Source organism: Aythya fuligula, chromosome 5 (assembly GCF_009819795.1).
Source record: "Aythya fuligula isolate bAytFul2 chromosome 5, bAytFul2.pri, whole genome shotgun sequence".
Lineage (NCBI taxonomy): Eukaryota > Metazoa > Chordata > Aves > Anseriformes > Anatidae > Aythya > Aythya fuligula.
Window position 1 is genome coordinate 7,003,620 of NC_045563.1, and position 18,688 is coordinate 7,022,307.

The 18,688-nt window shown below is 41.7% G+C and overlaps 1 protein-coding gene across 1 annotated transcript in view; it reads right to left on the reverse strand.

The window, feature by feature from the left end:
* The window catches only part of KCNH5 (potassium voltage-gated channel subfamily H member 5), a 153,210-nt gene that overhangs the window by 111,940 nt on the left and 22,582 nt on the right, over positions 1 to 18,688 (reverse strand). The window contains exons 5-6 of the mRNA XM_032189293.1: positions 4,635 to 4,750; positions 336 to 728 (exon numbers count right to left, since the gene is read on the reverse strand). Of these exons, the coding sequence (XP_032045184.1) occupies positions 336 to 728; positions 4,635 to 4,750 (509 nt within the window). The remainder of the gene's footprint in view (positions 1 to 335; positions 729 to 4,634; positions 4,751 to 18,688) is intronic.

Here is an 18,688-nt window from a genome sequence, read left to right on the forward strand (position 1 = left end):
TCTGAGCTGGAAATGGAGGCTTGGCGGGGGGACACCCCAACTGATTCAGCCCATTGGGAAGTGGATGGGGGATGACGCTTTTGGAGGAAAAGGAAGTGACTGTGAAAACCATGTTTATTAATGTACATCGCTGAATGCAACACTGAAATCTTAGGACACCTCTTCTTCTTTAACATGGGAACATCACATATGTAAAGCCCAGCTGCCTAATGGCATTCCCACATTTGCGCAGGGCTTCTATTGCCTGTTGTTGCTGTCAGGTGTCTGGAAGCACACTCCTAAATTAATTCCTAATTAAAACAACACTTCTCAGGTGGACTACAATAATAGCTTACCTCATCCACATTCTCAAAGGCATTGATGATGTCATACGGTAAACAGGACAGAAGATCAATCACAAACCACGTTTTCAGGTAGTTCATTCTTATGAGTTTGGGATCAGATATAACCTCTCCACCAGGGCCAACAAAGGTTGTATGAAAGTTCAAAACAATGTCAACAAGAAAAATAACGTCCACGACACTGTCCAGCACAAGCCAGGCAATGTTGTTCTGTTTCGTCTTGAAGGAGACATTATATGGAACCATAATTGCTGTGTAGAAGGTTAGAATTAAGATGACCCAGTCCCAAGTGGTCTTAAAAGCACAATAATGTAGTATAATGTGTGGTGGAGTCTTTGGAGCTTCTTGCTTGTACTGAGGAAGAATATCAGATCCCAGCTGGAGAACCTACAACAGACAGAAAAGCAAATGTTACTGGTTTCAATTAACATGAAACAATTAGGGGGTCTCACAGATCTCTGTAAGGAGAATCAAAAAGATGGGACTGTATTCATTGGATATTCCAAGTCAACCCAGTTTCTCAATTATTTGGTTTATTAAGCCAGTGAACTCACCGGCATGTAAGTCACATAAGAAAGAGTGGAGATAGATATAAGGAGAGCATACAAAGATAATCTTGCATAAAGGCAGATCTTTGCAGATGTACTCAGGGGAATCCATGCCCATGGTGAGAGCAGAAAGGCTCCATACCAGCAGGTTATGGGTACTGCTGCACTGTCTCATTCCCTGCAGTTATGAACATGAATATTCATTCACATTTGGAAGTTTTACAAGGTTAATTTTATGCTCGATCCCCATTTTAAACTGTTGTTTAGCCAAAGCAATACCTATCAAACCAGTCTTCAGCCTTGCTGGCTGACCTCCTTCTAAAACGAAGTATTACGTGCACAACTTCTGCCCCAACTCCTTGGCAATACCATGCTTCCTTTCCATTTACTTCTAAATGCTGTTGCCCTTACAAGCTCAGTATCACCAGTGGGTTCTCTTTTTTTTTCCTTTTAATTACTTTTTTTTTTTTTTTTTTTTTTGCATATGACTGTAATCTCCTGCACGCGCACTTTTGTAAAATGTGGAACTGGAAATGCTGCAAAGGAACCAAGCCAAATTCATTCAAGACATTCTTCCCAGCCAATCTAATTACCTCTTATCTCCGTCCACCACAAGAAACAAAAGCACAAAGGAACACACAGCACGGTAATATATTGCACTGACAACTGAAAGATTCATGTGCATTTTCAAACTAATAACACCTTTAAAATTTGGGGATTGAAGTACATAGAGAATAAAATAACTAATTTCAGCAACTTTAAAACTCATTTCAGCCCTATGATTGCCCCATACTGAAGCTGATGCACCATATTTGCAGTACAGTTAGATTGTAAAGAGCAACCCTTTACATGCAAAGACAAACAAAAGCAGAATGCTTGCTCAATGAAGAGGAGTGAATGGCTGAATAAATAGCACAACAACTAAGAATACGAACTGAAGGATCACAGATATAGATTCTCCCTTAATTCTTTACAGTCTTATTTTTAAGATGAGAAAGCTGTTACTGAGATCAGACAGTAAAAGTCTGGCTCTACTGGAAGTCAAAGTCTGTTATTCAGAAATCACCAAGGGACAACAACAGCAGCCTCTCTCAGTCACTCCATGCTGGAGGATGTGGTTCCCACTACGTCTGCTCTGGCTCAGTGTCATTCCGTAACCTGATGTAACACAAACCTGCTTGTGCCTACCTGTTCCCATCCTCCCTAATGTCAGATTTAACAATCACACGCTGTAAGGAAAACGAGTTAAGCTGATACAATGAAAAATTAACTCATCCTTACATTAGTTAGCCATTTGTTTTCTATAGAATCGGCTGAGTTGAAGGTCAGAAAGCCACTCAACACAATACCTGAGAAGCAGTGAAAGCTCAACAGAAACCTCCAGGAGACCATGGCTGTCCCCTTTTCCAGCAGCTTTGTCATAACACAAAGCCATGTACTGAACCCTGGCTGACCACCAATGCCCACTGAGCAGCCTGGTCCCAGTGGCACTCACCAGAAACCACTAAAGACACCGAACTCCTGGTGAGACCCCAAAAGGTGTCAGCCTCCAGGCGTTCCTTCCCCAGTGCCCGGGACAATACCCACATACAGCATTCCTGTAACTACCCAAGAGGCAAGGTTCAAATGGCCATTGTGGCACACTGAACTTGCTCACGGATCAACGTGTCCTTCCCAGAATAAATAAATAAAAAAAAAATGCCCAAAACATTTGTTTCCTTTTCACAGTGGTCTCCTATGTGCAAGCCCATGAAACTTCTTCCAATGCCAAAATTATCCCCTGCATTTAACACACCATTTTGATTTTGAGACATAATCTGGTGAATATCTCCACTCATCTCTTCTTTTTGCACTCATCTGTGGACAAGACAGTTCTACACCTCACTGGCATGATACACCAGGACAGGTCTTCCATTCTTGGTATCTCCAGGTCTATTTTTTCCCTGTCCTGTTCACTGGGGCAGGAGCTAGAAACAGCCTCACAATAGCTGGAGTAATAAGTTTCTTAGGGCTCAAGCCGAATGCGATGAACATATGCTTGATAGTTCCCTACGCCTCTGGTGGTGAAGTGCTGAGATGATCCCATGGTACTGTAAAGGCATAATTATTATTCTTAACATAATATCATGCTGAGTTTGACATGGTGTGTGGGTGGCAAATGGCTGTGGAGACCACTGAACTATAATGATTATTTCTTTCATGCTGCATGAATTTTTAATTTTAAACCACTAAAGAATACACAATATCTTGTTAGTCAGCTGCATTCATCACAGACCCTCTGAATTACTCTTGTATACAACTAACAGGCATGGCTAACAGTGGGTAAGTCTGGTAAAGCCGAGTGGTTTGTTCTGGCAGGGATGAGCTGGGATGAAAATGCTCCTCCTCAGACACAGGAGCATGGAAAATGGGCCTGGATGGAAATGGCACACGACCACCTCAGAAATGCACCCTACTCTGAATTCCTGACAGCACTTTGTCTCTGAAGCACTTTGCAGCTGTAAACAACTTGTAAGAGAGGAGATTGCATGCTCCCCAAAGAATCTGTCCCCAGCTACAACCTTATACTTCATCTGAGTTTGTCCTGCAGCCCAACCCACATCTTCCTTGCAGTGACTGAATTTCACTATTTTTTTCCTCTAGCTACAGAGGAGATGGTGAACAATTTCCTTCCTCCTTCTGTGCAGCTGCTTTAGATATGATTGAACATTGCTGCGCTATCTTCTCTTCTCTAGACTAAACCATTAACGGATATAACTGGATTTACAGAACACTGAAATGCCATGAATCAGAAAAGCAAGAAGTGAGAGTAATTCAACAGTCAGCAAAGCTACTGGTATGGGATAATTCATGGAAAATGCCACAGTGCCAACACATGAAAACTGCAAGCTTCCATTCTGATTTCATTTTAAGTGGAGTTTATATTATAGATTGCCACTAAAACAAGAAAGGAAACAAAACAACAACAAAAACATTTAAAACTGCTGCCAGTTCTCAGCATCAGACTCAGGACAAGCTCTCTGGCACAAGGTAGCAAGGGTTGTCATTTCTAGGAGCCTGTGTATACTGACCATATACTTTTGACCCGTGTATTATTCATTACTCATGGACACGAAGATGAAAGCAGTACCTCTGTTTCATCAGTTAACCTGAAGGCATTCACTTGTTGCACCATCTGCACTGTTAAGGAGATGTTTGCAACCTGCCAAAGAGTTTATTCCATCAGTTCTGAAGAAGAAAATGATGAGCAAAACACTTCAGGAATGACTTTTGCAAGGACGTGGAGGTTAAGGTCTATGTGTAGTCATTGTGCCTGTACAGCCCCAGGGACCCAGGCAGGGATACTTCTAAAGATGAGCACCTGGCTTCTCAAAAAACCCATCCATGATCTCAGCAACCATCCACAGGGCTCAGAACATCGAGCCTGGTTCCAGGTCTCTATGAGACAGCAGGTAGAGGAGCAAACCAGACACCCCAAGTTAAGCAGCAATGAGAAAACTGAGACTTGCATGCAGAAATGGGGCCACGTAAGTGACTGTTTCCATGACTGAAAGAGCGTGGCCTGTCCTGGAAACATGTTTTTGGCACACAGTGCTTATTAAGAATGAGCTAAGGAGAGGTTGAAAAAGTCAGAGAAAAGGCAACATGTCACCCTAAGAATAATATTTATTGATGTGAAGGTTGGTGTGTGTGTGTCCCCCCAACTCTTTGTACCTTACCAAGGGCTGGTGCCTGTCCCACTTACCTCGGCCAGGCGGGAGTGCTTGTGCACCACCTCGGCTTTGTTCATCGGCGTCAGCTGCTGCAGGACGCTCCGGCTGTTCGTCAGGGCCCGTGTCAGCCGCGCAAACTTCGTCCAACCTGTAGGGAAGGAGGAAACCACATCAGAAGCACTTACGGCCCATTCACCGCCAGTAAATCTCTTTCGTGTTCACTGGTATTAAGTCTCAGGCTTGAGTCGTTTCTCCAAATTACTGCACAGAACAAGTTCTGGCTCCAGGCTCAAAGGTGTTGCAATAGAGGAAAAATACCACTGCTTTAAGGCAACCAGCAGCAAATCGGAGTAAAATCAAAATGCTCTGGCTTGTCTTTTCTTCTGGCTTTGGGAGACATTGTGTTAGAGGTATAGCATTGCGCTTTCAGCCTCCTGGGGAGATACTCTGATGCTAAAAAGTAATTCTGAACCACTGAAGTTAACACAAAGGCGTCCCATGTCTACAAACCCTCCTGAAGTGAAATCCTGGCCAGCTACAGAAAGGCTCTGGCTGATTCAGCACTGCTGGAGCAGGCCCGAAAGTCAGATCCTTAAGTTTTTACTGCTCCTTGCTCTAACTACAATTCAGGGAAATAGAAACTAAAAAAAAAAAAAAAAAAAAAAAGAAAGAAAAAAAGAAAAATCAGCAAAACACATCAACAATCATGTTTCAAACTAAAATAATCGGAAGACTTTACAGACAGATTAAGCACTGGATTTTAAATGGCATTAAGCAATACATTCAGCTGTTAAACTAATGACCGACAGCTGCCCACATGGTAGCTTGAGACCCACACTCTTGGCCAGCCCTGGGGAATGCTTCTTTGCAGCATTCAGAAAGGAGCAGTCAGGATTTTGATGGTGACAGCAGTGCAGAGCCGGGAATGTGACACTAAGCCACTGCTTTTGGAACAATGCCCATAGGTGACAGCTGGTACGGCTGCATCATGGGATGAGGTAGAGCAGAGGTAGCAAAGAAAAAGCGAGGGTATTCACCAGGGTAGCACCACAAAGGAAGAGAATTAAAAATTCAAATGTTTGCAGGAAAGAAACACCTCCACTTGAGCACTGAAGTAGATTTGACTTCACGTCTTTAATCCTTGTTGTGACATAACTTTGTTTTATTGTGGCACTGCCCACAATCCCACCTGCTCAATGTTCAGTTCAGCCAGGTATAGCCTGCTATTTTACTATAGAGGTGTGCATAAAATATCAAACGAGTCATGGACAGGAAATGTGTTCAGGTGCAGGTTATATTTTTACCTAACTTGAATGCTGAAAAGGTGAAAAAATAGAACAAATGTCACATCTGAGAAAGGAAACACAACATTTCTACGTTAGCTTGGTTTATTTTTAAATACATGTTGTCTGATGGGAGTCGGGGACTTGAAAAGCTAAAGGAAGCCCTGAGGCAGATAAAATAAAGAGCAAAGACCAGTCCAGGCAATAAAACTTCAAGAAAAAAAAAATCACTTACCGCTTGGCCTGGCAATACACCACTTATATATCACATTCACCCAAGTGTAAATCCATTGTTCATCATTTAGCAATCAGTACGGATCTCAATATCCCAATACACTACCAGCACAGCACAAACCACATGTGCCTGGTTATTTATGTATGACCTCAAAAATACACATAAAAATGCACTGCGAAAAGATAAAATATAGAAGCGTTTTTATTAACTTTTCAAATCTAAACCTTAAATGGGAACTTCAGCTTTGTCTCATCCATCTCAAGCTTACAGGAATATTCAATTAGGAATATGCACTTTCTGTATTAAATGATATCAAGAGACTACAGTGACCCAAGTAGGAACTATTAACTTCTAGACATTTTTTCCTAGTTATCTATAAAGCCACATCAGGGTGAAGTTCCAAACACTTTCAGCATCCTGAAAAAAAGAGCACCCGGAAAAAAAAAGAAACTCTCCTCCAGGAAGCGCTCATCCTCCTCCAAACCCTGGGCAGGTGCCTCAAAACACAGCATCCTCTTCCCCTAGTAAGAGGCTTCTCTGAGGTCCATGGGGGTGATTAAATCCAGTCTCTGAGCTTCTGTTTGTCACTCTGCACCACACAGCTGATATAAGAAGGATGGAAAGGCGCTCAGCAAAGCCAAAACCGCCACAGCCAAGATGTTGGAGTCAGTCCCAAACACCCTTCTTTGTCACATCAAATTCACTCTTCTGACCTTCCTGATGGCAGACAGCTAATGAGGTTTACTTTATTTTCTGAGGTTAGGGTATTGATCAATGCAGTGATTAGATGAGGATTAGAAGAGTCTGGGGCTGGCAATGATAGGAGATGATCCTTCTTACTGTCTTGCTTCCCTTTCCCATGGCACTTTAAAGGCTTAGAGATTTCATTCATAAAAACATGGATGTTTAAAATGCTTCTCCTGTTATAAAAGCAAAAATAGTAAGAAAGCCCTTGTCATCATCTTAGGTAAGAAGAATACCTTTCTGACATTTACCACAAGCATAGAAATCCAGGGAAAGTTGCGAAAGATGTTGAAGACACAACATGTTGAAGAAGCAAAGTAAGACGGGCAGCACACAACAGTGACCCGTCTGCTGTAAAAATAAAAAGCAAGGATGAACTGTGACTTTTTCAAATACTTCTTTTCCACCTTGGTGAGATCACACGAAAGAAGAGAGCCACATAATTTAGCATTCAGGTTTATCACTCCGGTTATTCGGCCTGACCTCTTCTTTTAAGGGCAAAAACTATTTCATTGTGTCCTTGCTCCACCAAGAGCAAAGCTTTGCATTGAACTAGCTCACACTTTTCACAAAAACCCTTGCAGCCTCATTTAGAGGCTTCACATTTTTACATTTCTTTCTGTCCTGTGAAGGCCGTGATACTGGAAATTATAAGTGCATAATACATTAACATTACTTTTTTTTTCTGTTAAAAAAAAAAAAAAAGGGCCTTTGTCCTTCAGCACAAAGTCCATCATTATTCTACCCTATCTAACCAATTCGTCTGCAATAGTGTGAAAAAGTACCAAGTTCTTTTGTTTCCTATTTACAACCCAACAGAAAAACAAAGCAACAGCAAGATGCTAGGGTATGAGTGGGAAGGTGAAAATGTATACAGGCTGCCTTGTGTCTGAAATAATTTGTAGAGGGTACATTTCTGCATTCCTTGACCTTGTTATAGACTTGCTAAAATCAGAATTATATTTAAAACCTATTTGTATGTTTAAATAGACCAGGCAAAATTTGCACTGCTGCCTAATGCTGTCAATGTTTCTTCAAATGATTCCTTCTCTTCTTTTCCTCTATAAATGCTTAAAATGAATGATAATTCTACCATGTGTATTAGTGACCTCCTGTCCTCACAGGTATTTTCAGTCTGGAAGGAGTAAAGGAATGGCACAAACAGCAGGTGTAAGATGGAAGAAAACCTACTTGCAACAAAAAGCAACACTTCTGATGCTCTCTTCAGCTCATCTGGACTGTGTCTTTCTTCTGTGGTTCCACTTGAAAAATAGTACCCTGAACTTGCACTGTCGCTCTCAAGTTCTCAGGAACAAAGGCAACATGGCACCAGATCCCACCAGCAGCTGCTTTCAAAGAAGCCAAACTGGGTATTTCAGAGGAAGACGTGAACTGCCAAGATGGCAAATGCTGGAATAATGTATACAAAAAATGATTGTTTCCCCTGGTTCTCTTTGATTAATTGACAAATACAGAACTTTTATTCCTGCTTATAAGGAACCTCATGATCTCCATTCATTCTTATGATTCAAAACAAAGGTCAGTTCTTAAATGGAAACCTACCAAAATAATTCACCAGTCCTACCCGTTACTAACATTGAAATTCTTGCATTCTCAAGAAAGCAAAGATTCAGGTTTAACACCTCTATACAGTTATTAAAACAGGACGTGAGCAAGACAAGCATGCTGATAAACAAGAACTAAACTAGTCTCTGCCTTTGCCCTGCTGTAGTGTTGCTCTTCCAAGCATGTAACTTTCTTTCCTCCTCCCTGGTTTTAGTCACAATTCAATGTTTTACATCAGCAAAATATTCTCCATGTCTTTTGCTCTAATTAGGACCACTAATTTGACAGTCCTCTGAGTGTGGAGCTAAATACAGCAGGGATGGTTTGTTGTTGTCCCTCAGATAACGGCTGAGCCAAAGGTTTCTCAGAAGGGAAAAAAAAAAAGAACTTTTTTTTAATTGGTATTTCTTTTTAATCTTAGCTACTGTGACAGAAACTGACACTGTTAATACTGTGCCAGGATGCTTGAGAGAGAGCAGGACCACATGAGGGGGTAGGCACTAGTCAAGCAAGGCAGAGAACCCAAGCACCTCCTGGCCTTGGAGGGCAAAAAGCTTTCCAGACAGGTCCAGGATGCTCACTTGGCCACTCATGTACATAGATGCATACACTACTTCAGAACTGATGTAGAGACTAAGTGGGAAATGGTATTTCAGGCCTTCTTGTTACCAACCCCATCAGCAAGGATGATACCTTGGAGAGAGGTAATGTAAGGTTATCACCTTAGAACTTGAGCCCATGGCCCTTCCACAGCTGGAAACTCCAAACTATCTTAACTGAAACTTCTTACTAGTTATAGCACGTGCCATTCCATCAGCTACTACTCCAACAAGAGTAGTATTATGCTTACACATCTTTCTTCCTGAGATCCTGAATCAATCTTTTTTTTTTTTTTTTTGACAGCTGGGATGGGAACAGCTCTTTGGCCGCTGCCCTTGTGGCAGCTCTACTACACAGCCATACTCACTGCTTAGTCTGCATTCAGGGACATTCTGTGAACTGCACCCTCGCACTGCCGTAGGGACCTCTATTCCTGCCCTTTTGGTCACCAATCTTCTTCCCATTAGCGGACCACCCAGATGCATCCAGTATACAAATATTCTCCTCCATCTGCAACACCTGCTCCTCTTTTCTGCTGCCTTCTCTGAGTCAGAAGAAACATCATCCAGGTTGAAGATGCTGTTGCAACATACAGCAAAGCAAAAAAAAAGGACCAGGATAAAAGCTGTCCAAAGAGAGCACAATAAGGGAGGCTTCCCATTCTCCTTTCAAACAACATGCCTCCTGAGAGAAGCACCAGCCTTCCTTTTAGACATTTCTTCAGAAGCGATGGGATACAATCACCATTTCCTAATGGCTATCCGGAGACCAAACCTTTAAATCTCTGATTCCTCCCAAGGCCACAAAGCAGGCAGAGAATTGCCTACATCCCACCACAAACTGTGAGCCACCTGCCTGCCAGCGCACCCCAAGGAATAGCTCCTGGTTCCCATCACACATGGACACTCCTATCAAGGGGCTGGACAAAGCTCAGGCAGGTCCCTCCACCAGGGTGGGATCCCCCTGCAGGAGAGGGCTAAGGAGCAAAGATGGATTTGGCTCTCCTGCCCCACTAGTGGTTAAACCACCAGCGAGTTTGTGGAGTCTCCTTCTTTTGGAGATATTCAAAACCCACCTGGATGCCATCCTGTGTAGCATGCGCTAGGTGACCCTGCTCAAGCATGGGGGTTGGACTGGGTGATCTCTGGAGGTCCCTTCCAACCTCAACCATTCCATGATTCTGCTCAGATCTCGGCAACCAATAGGCTTACCCACTGCCTTCAAAGATGACAGCAAGTATTTACAAATATAAGTATCTGCAAGTGAGAAAGCCCTTCCAATTCTCCTCCTAATTTAATTACGAGTCAACAATTTGCAATATGTGACTGGATTTGTGTACAGGTCCAAATATTGGTTCAGCCACCCATCTCAGATGCACTGAAAAAATATATAATCTCTAGTTCATAAATTGCATTATGTTATTTTAAAGCTAAATTTGTACATTGGAGATTATGAAAACTAAAAATTTCAAGGGAATATGTTAACGTTGTCTATTGTGCACTTGCTCTGAAAAATCTAGACATGACTATTTTCCCCTAATAAAACATTAGCGTAGCTCTACTGGGTTGCAATTAACCTTTTTGTCAAGGTTTGTCTGATCTTAAAAGGAACAGAAATAATGAAGGCTTTTAAATCAGTGTTTCAGGAAACTACTCAATATTTTAGACTTCAGTGAAAACACCTGCGTTAACAATGATATTCTGTGTTTAAAAAAAAAAAAAAAAAGTGTAATTACAGCAACACTCATGTAGATTTCTGCCTGCAGGAGTGTATGTAACACCTCCAGACCATGGAAAGGTCATTCTTCTCTTGCTGTGGAGCATGAAACAGTTAACAAAGAATGTTTAAATAATATATACGCTATGCCTTACCCACAAAGCAAAGAGCGAGCATTGCTGTTAGGCAATCTGGATGTCAATTGATAATATCGATCGTCCTTGTACATCAACAGTTAGCATCTACAAATCCCAACTATTTATAGACATTCAGACTGTAAGATCACAGCAATGGCTGTATGTCTGCTCCTTATTGAAGGTAAAATGTGGCTGGAAGAGCTCATTCTCTCTTCAGAAAACTTAATCATCCTGCTGTTGCTTTGCTAGAGACAGAGGGATAAATGGGATTCCTGAATAAATAGCATAATAGTCAAACAAACCTAAATCACTCCCATGATACAGTAAAACTATTCATGAACTGAAGAACCACACTACCCATGCAAATGTAATTCAAAATACTAGGATAAATTTCCCTACTTGAAATTCTGTGCCTTCCATTGTCTGCCATTTCACTGCACTCTTGGGATAATTTTCACACCTGACCTCTGTTCTCGCTCAATTTTGCGCTCTCGGTTAGCATCCACCCACCGCAACTACTGGGGAGATCAAAATGTATGAATTGCCACCAGGTAATCTTGTGCATATCACTTCAGCTTTCTGAGCTTGTTTCCTCTCCATAAAACTGAGATAATGCTAATGACCTACTTTGCAAGCCATTTTGAGATCTACGGAGGAGAATTGGTAAGATTTATAAACCACTAAGCTACATTTGGTACACAATGTATTTTTAAATTTAATTCTGACATAGCTATAAATTCACAGTGCACAACTACTTAAATTTCATGTTTCTGCAACTAAAACTAAACTTTTTACACATACACATAGGGCCACCAGGGACTTATTTCCCATAACTACATAAAAACAAATGTAATTTTAGGAAAAAAAGCCTGAATACTGTAAATGTCAGTTATCTGGCTTTTAGGAGTTCATCAGATAGCAAAATGTCACCATTCAATGGTCAAGGAAAAGGACTACACCTGACAAAGGCTTGGGGTCAAAAGGAAGGCAGCGGCTAGAAATGGAAAGGCAACATACAGTAAAGCACACAGTGATAGGAAGAAAGAGGGAACAATTAAGTGCGTGCATGAGAAATTATGGCTTACGAAATGGACATTGAAAGCTCAATACATATGGGAAAAAATCCTTCAATGGCTAGATTTATCACAATAATGATAAAGTTGTTAGAGAACTTCCAGAGTATGTCTTTCTGCACCCATAAGAAGAAAGGGCAGAGAGGATGATCCAGGTGCTACAGGTTGCTTAGCTTGATCTCAGTGCCAGGCAAAATGACAAAAAAGCCAAACCAACTTTAAAAACATTTAATAAAGAAGAAAATGGAAGGAACATAATGAATGGCTGTCAATATGGAATGATGTAAAATGCCCCGTAATGTATATTTCATTATCTGATAAGAGTATAAATTTTGTCCAGAAAGATGGCCAAACTCCTTAGCAGAACAAGCTGCAGGCCAAATGCAGCAGCCAGCCAGAGCCACAGCTCACGATGTATAACGGAGAGGCATGAGCCAGACCAGCTCCACGTACCAGTGCTCCCCTGCTTCAGGCTGGGCTGGACTGCAACACGGACCATTGGCTTGATGATGGCCTCAGGAGTTAATCCCTCCTGCAGCCAAGGAGCTTCCTCCCAACAGCTCCCAGATCCACACGGCCACGGCTCCCATCGTACAGCATCACCTCATCCTAGGGCTGCATCTGAATCACCCAAACATGACAGGTTTCCCAAATCCTCTTGTGTGGTAATCATTGCTGAATTGACACTGCACAACACTCTTAACAAAATGCTAAGGCTATGCAGTTCAGTAAATTAAGGGTTAAATGGATGAAGGAGATGGTACCTGTGAGATATCAAGCAAGTTGAGAGTAGTGGAAAGTAACAAAAAAATATTACTGAGAGACTTTCAGACCCCGGTGGGCAGAAAGATTAGAGGTATGTTAAAAAAGTAGTGAGGGGAGTCACACAGGATGACGTGCTTGATAACTGGGCATGTGCCAATAAAATGTTTTCTATGAAAATCAGATATGTAAGTGAAAGCAATGCAAACCATATCTACATCATGGGAGGGGGAAAATTTCCAAGCAAGAGCAGTTCCGAGAAGGATCTATAAGTCTTAGATGAGCAATCCAACATGTGGTTTGCTCTGGCAAAAAGTCACCTACTCCTGAGATATACAATAGTCAGATGTAGGCTTGGAGAATCTAAGCAACAGACAGCATTGACAAATAAGCTCTGAACCCAACTAGCTACAATACCAGTTGTAGAAATGTGTATTTGGGACCCGGTGGGCTGAAATCCATGCCACCATGGATTCATCCCTACTGCTGCTAATGAGATGGATTAAAGTGCAGCTGAAATGTTGGTATCTACCATCACCAGACAGCCACATTCGGGCTAGACAGAGCTTTAACGAGCTCAGCTCATTTACTTTATCAAAAGGAGGTTGAGTGATGGTTTGATTACATCCGTAAGTGCCTTAACAGGACTTTTTTTTTTTTTTAGTACAGTGGAAAAAATGTGTAAGAAGATGCCAGTTCAAGAAGCTGAAGCCAGGTTAATTTAAATCTGATACTTTCTTTAAAGCCATAAAGTGTAATGAAAAATTGAGAAGAATATGAAGGGATATGGAAGATTCTCAGTCTCTGTTCAAACTTCTAAATCAGTACTGGCTGTTGGTCTGGACAGATTGGTTTAGTTAAATACAAGTTTGTGGGTTCAACAGAGGAGTAGCTTAGAGAAAAGTAATGGCCTGTGATATACAGACTAGAGTTAAACTCCCTAACTTTACTGTATTTATCGTTATTATTTTATATACAGCTTATGAGTGTTCAGTTTTCTACATAAAAAGTGTATCCATCTACAAACAGTTACTGCTTTAAAGATCACATTCCAGTTTAATTCAATCTCTCAGAAGGTTAGATTTGATTTTAGTGGATTATTTTTTTATTGCACATTAAACTCTAGAAATTTACAGACACTTCATATGTTTTCTGGGTTGTTGATGGAGCACACAGGCCTCAAAAGGCAATACCAGATTCAGAAAAGTACTTGATTTCTGGGAAGAAAACTAAGCAGTACTGGATGTGGAAATCTGCTGTTCTTCATCACAGCAGGTCTCTGACAGTGGCATGCAAGAACAGGGGGCAGAAGTAAGTCCTGAGAGCATCACAAGTAGGAGTGAATTTAAAATTGTTAAACTCTAAAAACCTGTGACTTCTCAACCTTTGCACTGTCTGCTAAGATTGCCACTGACATGTCACCAAAGGCAATAATGGGGATGCCTGTCCCACACAAACAGGAACAAGGGCACCTCAGGAGGTCTTCCTGCTTACTAGCAGGCAGTGTCCTTCTGAAATGGATGGTTTCAAACACCAAGAGACTGTATCATAGCACCACTCCCTTGAGTTGTCTACTCTTCCCACCAGAAGCCTACCCGGTGTTCAGGCAAATAAACACTTCTCCCATTACCCCACACAAAGTCCTTCTCAAGGGCCGGGTGTCCCTGGATGCTGCAGGGTGGACCCAGGGGAAAACAGAGAGATGGAAGTGATTTCCTGAGTGCCTGAAGGCATCTGGAGGATGCAACTCTTGTTTCCCATTGCTCTTGATCAAAGCAATGGCAAACAGCACCACAACAAAGCTGTAACCACGTCTCTGTAGCACCAAACCCCTTGTTATTACAGCCATGGGGAAGTGCAATGAAAACACGGGAAGGATATCCAAATTGTGACCTATTAAATTACTGTTACGGATTACTGTCAAGGCGATGTATTCAACAGGGTACACTGTGCTTCAGCTAAAGGTAGAAACCTCATTTTCATGCTCTAATCCCTCCATCCACTTCTTCTATTATCACCAGGATTGATACCCCCTCAAGGAAAAAAGTTCCCATGTGCAACTAGTTATATATGCCTAATAACTTGCACTTATTAAAGATAAAAAGGATCAGAATTATAGGCTTAGCAAGGATTAGCAAGCATAAGTGCATATTTCTGCAACTACCACACTTTTTATAGCCCTGTCACACTCCAAGATAGAGTTGTATCATTATATAGAGTTATATAACCATAAAGAGTTATATCACTGGAAGCAGTACAGCATTGTCCCAGACAGTCTTGATTATCAAAGTCTGGCTGTACCAAGTGAAGAAAAACCTTTAGGATACTGCTGTGCTGTCTCCTGGTCCCATCTGTTAACAGCACACTGTCCTGAGTTGTAGAAACCTCAATAGCACATCGTTGCATCCTAATCCAGTCTGCCACCACTATTCACAGGAACTTCCCAACTACTTCCAGCTGCAGAAAAGTCTGATACTTCACCCCAAAGAGATTCAAGACAACCAGTGAGAATCCCAGGCAAATAAACTTTCAAGTTTACCTGGAGGCCAGATTTTTTTCTTCACTGGTGATAACAAAGGAAATAAAACCATTGTATAACTGGGTGCTGTTTCACTATTATCCCTAAAATGCCAGTCTTTTTTCCATCCTTAAGCTTTCAGTTTAGTATAATCTACAGCACTCTTGGCTTCAAATGGTGTTAAAATTTTAAGTGGCCCAGTTTGCCCTCCTAATAGTTAGGGCCCAGAAAAGCGGCTTCATTTCTTTTCTGACAAATAAACATAAGATTATTACCACTGTGTGTCTTTGGAGGGACTGAATGCCTCCAGATGCTTTTGAGACAGAATAAAAGCACAGCGAGCTGATAAAAGCATCCAACTGTGACCCTACAATGGTGCAAACATAAAAGAGAAGATTCTTTGGGCTTTATTCTCTGGAAGAAAATACCTTCATGTGCTTGTAACAGCCTTCCACCTCTGCTGTGTAAGGCATTCAGGCAGGACACCTGGAGAGCTGGCCCTCCACCACCACAGGTACGACCTGGTACCAAATCCAGGTCAGACAAGTGTTTGTGTCACCAAATAGAACAGGAAAAGGAAAGAAAGACCAGATAAAACACAGCACGGCTCCTTCAGTGGAAAATAAGGCTTTGTCCCAGTGACCACCAGGTGCATCCAGCAGCTCCTGCAACACCTCCTGCTCCACCACTGGCTCTCAATTTCTCCTTCCACACCAGCCTGCTAGAAACCATAAAGCAAATCAACAGAGGGATGTTCTCCCTTTACTCTGCACCTGCACTACTGTTGGTGGCATCTCCATCCAGGCACATACCAAGCACGTGGCCGATGTCTCCTTCCATCATCGTGGCTTACACTGCTTCTGCCCGAGACGCTGGTTTTGCAGACTTGCATGGTTAGACACTTTCAAAGAACTTTTACAGTTAAGAGGATACAACAGCACTTCTTGGTCACTGTAACTGCTTGTTACAACCAAGCTAGCACACTGCTTGGGTATTTGAGTCTTGTTTGCACTTCTTGTACCTCTCCAGAGCTGTATGCAGACTGTTGGCAAGGTGGGGGGAAGAGTCAGGAGGAATCCATGGCACTTAACAGCTCTATATCAATGGGATTAACAGAATAACAAATAAAATTCTCTGTCTTTTACAGCAATACATCATAGGTTTCCTGCACATCACTCAGCAACAACAGATACCAGCACAGGTAACAAGAAAACATGTCTGTCAGATCTTCAGTGTCACCCTGCCTATCCCCTCCCTGAACACAAGGTTTTTGTATGATCTCTGACAGTGTATTTTATCTGAGGAGGATAAATATCCCTTTTATCCATTTTTTCTTTGTAAGCTCCAACAGCCTTCTGGACTAAAACAAAATCACAGCCTCCTGGGTGACCTGGGAAAATTTTTCACCGCTTTTGCTCCCTCCTGGTAACAAAGCCCCCTCCGCCTGCTTTCTGACAGCATTAATGCAGCTGACGGTGAGCACACAGGTAAGCAAATACATCCACCATCTGTCACAGAGCCCCCGCCCTCTCTAGCTCCCCTCGCTCCCACAGGGCCAGTCCCCGTGATGCCAACTAGATTTTTGGTACCGAGCCTCCCAGCAAGCATGTTTCTGAGCCTGTGTTGGGCAAAAATCCCACTCCTCCCTTGCAATGTGCTTTGCAGTAGGATATTTATTTATTTATTTATTTATTTATTTATTTATTTTTAATGCCCTCTTTTCACACATGTGACAAGCTCCCCAACACTTCTGAGCAGATCTGAGTCCCCTGTGCAAAGCCAGCACAAGATGCCAACACCTTTGCAGCCACCTCAAGTGGGTCCAGCAAACACAACCATTTCATTACAGAAGCCAGGACACACAGACATCCTGCAGCATCACTACACCCATCGTTATGATTTAAATACCAAACCCTTGTACCTCGTAGGAGCGTGATATACAGCAGCTTCACAACAAAGCTGCGTACTTTTGAACAGTGCAGAATACATCAGTATGGAGAGATTATTGCATAATGGCATCAATATTTTATTTCTGCTGAATTTTTTATCTCAAATTTACTGCTCCCATAAGTAATACACAGTAACTCATCTACACCATAGTTACTTATGTATTATGTATTGCATGGGCCTGGCAGAATTTCTGAAGAAAAAAATCTTTTTTTTTTTTTCTTTTTTAAATAGCCCTTTCAATGACAAATCCCACACTCAACAGCACTATTTTACTGAAATGCCTTTTACAAAAGTTTAAAAATTCTCTCCTAAATTCTAATATATATGTTTACCAATCTCATAATTCAAGAGGCAAGTGGCCTGACAGCTTCTAAGCACATTGTAATGTTATCTGCAAGGACAATGAATTATGCATGTCTCATAGCACTACGTCTGACAAAACACTGCTCTGATCCCAGTGCAGTGGGATCCTGCAGATCCACCCAGTTGAGATGCAGAGAATAATGCAACAGTGCTGTTCTTCCATCCTTGTAGTAAATTGCTGCTAGTATTTGGTTATGTGTTTTGTTTTTCCTTACTATATTATCAATATAAAAAACCAAACTCAGATTTACACAAAAGGAAAAGGAAAAAATCAGATCAATGGTTTGTAATTATGGAGCTTGCTGGATGTATTGATCAATGTTAATCCATGCTCTAATCAAAGCATCCTGAGGAAATTCTTAAGACTCCAGTCATATGCCTTGAAGAGAGATGTGGCTGGTTTTTTTGTTGTTTGTTTGTTTGTTTTTGTTTTGTTTTGTTTTTTGCTTTAAGTATGACTTTGACAGAAGTAAGTGCTCCTTAAACATGCAGTCAAACCTCTCTCGGCTGCTGACAACAATATTTTGCAGTGTTCACAGTTAATACTTGGCATTGTAACTAACGGTTCCCTTCACTGCAGGACAGCAGTACATGCATTACTCACTTTGCAGCTGTTGCTCTTTCACATAGGAACATGTATTGTTCCTATAATGGATGTCAGAAGGATCCTGCTCCTCCTCAGATGGGTTGAGGGCGAGCTCAGCTCCCCCAGCACATCCCTCCATCCCCAAAGAACTCATCTCCCAGGCTGGGAATCCAAAGGAACATTTGCAGGACACCAGGTGAATTGTAGAGGCAAAGAGGCTTACGGTGACTGAGAAGGTTCTCCTACATCAGGATCTTACAACTTTACAGATAATACTCTGGAGGCAAAAAAATCTCATATCATGTCAGCCCAAAGAGAGGCCTTTCATTTTATTTGAAATCTGCCTTTATAAATCTACTTGTCATTTATCCAAGCACATAAGTGTTATCTATATCATCAGAAAGTAGTTTAAATCCTGTTTGCATTCAAATGACACAGGATTTTATTCTACACAAGATGGCTTAGAGGGCACATTGCTCTCAGTGACAAATCAAGCCTTCTCCAAGCAGGAACGGAAAACAGAACAAGGAATTAATTACCAGAAGGGAACTTC